The sequence below is a fragment of the Geospiza fortis genome, unplaced genomic scaffold (genome assembly GCF_000277835.1).
Source record: "Geospiza fortis unplaced genomic scaffold, GeoFor_1.0 scaffold121, whole genome shotgun sequence".
NCBI classification, from domain to species: domain Eukaryota; kingdom Metazoa; phylum Chordata; class Aves; order Passeriformes; family Thraupidae; genus Geospiza; species Geospiza fortis.
This window is the reverse complement of record NW_005054346.1, coordinates 2,693,014-2,697,675: the sequence shown is the minus strand read 5'-3', so window position 1 is coordinate 2,697,675 and position 4,662 is coordinate 2,693,014. Positions and strand designations below refer to the sequence as shown.

The 4,662-nt window shown below is 43.4% G+C and overlaps 1 protein-coding gene across 1 annotated transcript in view; it reads right to left on the bottom strand.

Moving 5' to 3' along the window:
• Positions 1-4,662, bottom strand: part of VCPIP1 (valosin containing protein interacting protein 1) — a 30,613-nt gene that overhangs the window by 10,987 nt on the left and 14,964 nt on the right. Inside the window, exon 3 of the mRNA XM_014307849.2 lies at positions 2,175-4,656. Coding sequence (XP_014163324.1) covers positions 2,175-4,656 — 2,482 coding nt within the window. The remainder of the gene's footprint in view (positions 1-2,174; positions 4,657-4,662) is intronic.

The following is a 4,662-nucleotide window of genomic DNA, read 5'->3' as shown; positions in this document are numbered from 1 at the left end:
ATTTTGACCTAAAAAAAAAAGCAAGAAGAGAAAGCTTTACAAAAAATCATGCATAATATGTTAATTGGTCCAGAAATCCCAGTATTTAATTTCCCAGGGCCTTTTTTAAAATTATATACAGAAAAACTTAAGAACGTGATCTAAAATTCTAATAAGTAGCTGAGACCAGAAAAGAAAAATTCTAGTAGCTGAAATAAGACAAATTCTTCAGTCTACAGGAGACTCTGTATGAAAGAAAATGTTTTAAGCACACAGAATGAATAATTATGGATGTTTGAAGACAGACTTCCACTATGGACACTGGGGAAAAGTGTGTCCAGCCCAATGAGCTATAATCTATCTCAACAGCATCTCCCCTCTAGACATTCTAATCTCACTGTATTACAGGAATGTTTTTAGCAGAACCAAGTTACAAAGCTAGCTCTCAGACCTTTGCAGCAGTTTTTAGCACTACAGAAATGCTGTTGAGAAAAACTAAGGCTTCTTGTCCCAAAAAGGCTGAATATGCCACCTTGAGGAACTGCCATCCTTAAGAAAGTGCAAGGACTCAGGAAGTTTGTTAATCTGTTGAAAAATCACAATTGTGAACAGTCTAGTAACTAGACTCTCACAAGAATTTTTAAAGGAAAATGAAGACCCAATGAGAAAAATTATGATCTAATAACAGCATCTTATTCACTAGTTGCATAAGGCTTTAAAACTGGTTGGTTTATCACTTCCTGCTACTTTTACTTCTATTAGTAATGCACTACGGATGCAGCCAGAGAAGTGTGTGATAAATTCTATTCTAACTGGTGCTCTTAAAGCAGAATCTAACAGTAGTGATGGCAAAGACAAAAAGCCATTCATGCATACAAGATCAGCTCACAGTTTATGGATAAGCACCTGTGAAATAATAACACACCTTAATGCTTAAGATATTTTTAAAGCATGCCAAAGTTTTTTGAAGTCAGTAACTACTTCCAGCAGTATTTCCTGCAGACAGGAAAGCACTCTTTTAAGCTTCATCTAAAAGTTAAGACAACTTTTAAACCTAACCTTTCCCTGCACTTTGGAACTGGGGTGTAAATGTTAGTGTGAGGAGGGGAGTAGTGATTCAGCACACTGTCTTGTAAAAGACACAGCAGTAAACAATCACACTTGGAAAAGAATCAAAGTTCTGCTTCATGAACTTCTGACATAGCACTCTGTGATTACGTAATTGTTTCGTTTCTGAAACATCACATGCTTTAGGCCACACCAAATCCCTCCAGCAAAAGAGAAGGCTCCCACAAAAAAACCTGTAAACATGACTATTCAACTGGTTCATAGAGCTGAATGTATGATAATTGCAGCTCTACTTCCTGCCAGAAAGCAGCAAGAACTGTGAAACCTGATGAACAAAACACACAAACAGGGGTCCAAGTCTCCCGAGTTCAAAAAGGAAAATAAAAAACACAGGCACCTGAGAAAAGTCCTTTTGTCTTGAATTATTCACAGATTTACATGACTGATAATTTCTAAGTATAGCTTTGCAACCTTATGTCCAACCTTTGGAATTCAGATCCATGTTTAGATTCTTTCAGCTTCTCCTCTGTTTACATTCTGAAATAGTACTTTTCTTAAATCTTTAAAAAGACCACATCTTCATTTAAAACTAATGGATTATCTAAGGAGAAAATGCCAAGTTGATATGCTTAAACCAAGACAACTCCCTGTGGGGCCAAATGTCAGGATTTCCTCCTACTACAAAGGTGAAAATTTGTTCCTCAAACTTCCAATGAGCAGACACTCAGAATCCCCTTCTCACCCCTGCTCTGAATTTATTTCCTGAAACCCGAGGGAGATGTAGGAAAAAAAAGTCTGTAACTTTCACACATACACTTCCAATGTGTGCCTAACGAGAGGCAGGAAAAACAGACAGGACAGCAGAGGCAATGCAATCAACTGCAATTTTTGAAAGAGGACTTTGTAGCAAAAGAAGAACAAGTATCTCATATACCTCATATATACATTTCTAAAAGTCACTGACAGCATATTAAATGTACTTCTAATAAAGAATAAGGGAATTTTTTTCAGCTACAAGATTAAGCATGATTTAAGAAAAAGGGAAATGTGTATGTAACTACAGTTTGGAACATGTTATCTTCTACTTAAAAACACAATTTTGAAGAATAACACGAAGTTAGCCTTACCCATGAGCGTTGCCAGAAGACAGAGTGAATACATCTCCTTGTCAACTTGCTCTTGCAGATCCTTCGATGAGATCTTACTAGTCACAGCAACATCTTCGTGCTTCACAGCATGGGCTGAGTGAGCTGAGGCAGCCTGCCTGCCTTCCTCCTTGCCCTTCAGAATCTCTATGGCAATCCTGTCACCGTGCTGCAAAGGAACAGGCTCGTTTTCCATGCCTTCTTTGGGAGGCAGAAGCTCTTTTGGAGGAAAGCCGTAGCGAATACATTGCAAATATGGGGGAATATTAAATTCTCTTGCTATGCCTTCCTGGAGCTCCAAGAAGGTGGTAGTGCACTTCAAGGTAAGCATTGACTGCCTCCCATCATTGGTGGTTATTCGAATTTTCTTTTCCTTTGCAGATGTTGGAGAATACGGGGTTTTGGTTGGTGTAGCGGGTGCAGACGAGGGCCCCTCGCGAACAGCCCCGGGAGAAGCAGTCCTGGGCTGCGCTTTATGCTCTTGTTTCAATTTTTCACTCTTCCGTTTCTGCATTACGGAAGCCTGGTCCGTAATGTTCTGCTGAATAGTTCTTTCAGCCTTGCTCATATTCAACTCCTCCTTGTGCAAAGTTTTAGTCTTCTGTCCAGTCAAAATGATTTTGGTTGGAAGTTGTGACTCTAACTCTTGTCCTTGCTGTACATCATCAGCTCTTTGGGCGTGAGCACCATCGATATTTACAGGGGTATAATCATCAGGGTTCTTTTTGGCAGTTTGGTGCAGTATTGTGTTGACAACTTTCTGCACCAGAATCTCGCTACCAAATTCACCAGGGAAGTGCTTGGTAACAAGTTTCATGGCGACATCGTACACATTGCTGTTCAAAGAGGTGTCACTTTCATACTGGAACCAGTAGACAGTCTCTCTCACCACTCTTCCACCCCACTCTAGAGTTATAGGAAAAGCTTCAGGCAGATTGTCATATTCTTTACCTTCCCAGTAATGCTTGAATCCACAGCCACACTTGCCACCTGAAGACCTAGTATTAGTTCTGTCTCCATCAATATACAAAACAGACCCATCTTCTCTGACGCGACGCATTAAGTTACCGTGGCACCAGTTACAGACAGTCAAATTACTCAGGCCATAGTCTGGTACCAGCACATCCTTCACAGGGTTGTAAGAACACACCAAACTGTTCAGAGGAAAACTGTAATTTTTGTCAGGCCTTAGCTGGCCGTGAGTACTTTTTGCCAGGTTATACAGCTTCCCCCCAGGAGCCAGCCACTCTGGGGGAACGTGATGCTCTGAAAGAGCCCCACAGATGAGGCACCTGTGAAGGCGGTTGTCCATCACTGCTTTTTTGGCAGCTGCAGTGACCTCTTCAGGCTGGACCCCTATTACACCAGTTCTTCTGTAGAAATATTGATGCACATCAGCTACAAGACTGGGGTGGATACCATGTTTACTCATGAAAACCTCCTCCATTGCAGCAACAAGCCTCATCAAGTACTTATCCTGCAAACTTCTGTCTCCTCCAATAATACAACCACCATCCTCCTCTAACATGATGTACTTTTTGATGAGGTCTTGAGGAACTCCCCAGGCTTTAGGAAGCAGCTTCCTAGGCAGCTTAGGTAAAGCAGCACCTTTTATTCCAACCAGAGGAATATAATGGTTACGTCCTGAGCTACTCCATGCAATACAGATTGGCTTGTTCAACATGCCATCTTTCCCCATGCATTTTTCCAGAGGTATCAGGCCAGGGAGGAATGTTGCTGAATAATCTCCAGAGCTTCGCATTCCACTCAAGGAGTCTAACAGGATGATAGGCCGGTGAAGCACGTTGGCCAGACCAAAAATGTGAATATTCCTAAGGCCCATTGGCACACCTTCTGGAGGAACAAACAAAGGGTCACATTCATTGATAATATCCTCCCACTCTGCAGCATCAATGAAGTCATGGAAAAGTGCCTTGTAGTGGCTCAGATTCTCCTCAAAATGCTTCTTTAGATTCTCTCGGAGAGCATGCCAGAACAGCTCCCTGCCAACAAGCGCTCGTGAGACTGCATGGACAAGGCAGTGGCCATCTCCATCCACGTGGACAGGAATGAGGCACTCTTGACTGTTGTTGGCCTTCTTGATGTCCTCCAGGGTGTCGTGCAGGTAGATGAGACTGCCGGAGCGGTCCTTCCCATAACCCATGGTTTCAACGTGCTCTGGCTCGATCAGGAAGGCGCGGTCGCCCAGCAGGGAGCAGTCAAAGATGTCTCCCTGGTTCATCTCCGTGAGGAGCTTGGCTTTGCCAGTCTGCTTGTCCATCCCATAGCGGGCCAGGATGGGGGCCAGGAGCTTGCAGTGGTAGTTGGAGAGGCCATGGACTTTGACGAGCTCGGTGTTCCTGCGGGGCGGGCCGGCGCCGCTGACGCCCAGCAGCGCATTCCGCAGCAGGTTGTGTAGCACCAGGTCGGGGTCCGTCACCTCTTCCACGGCCAGCAGCTGCCGCTGCTC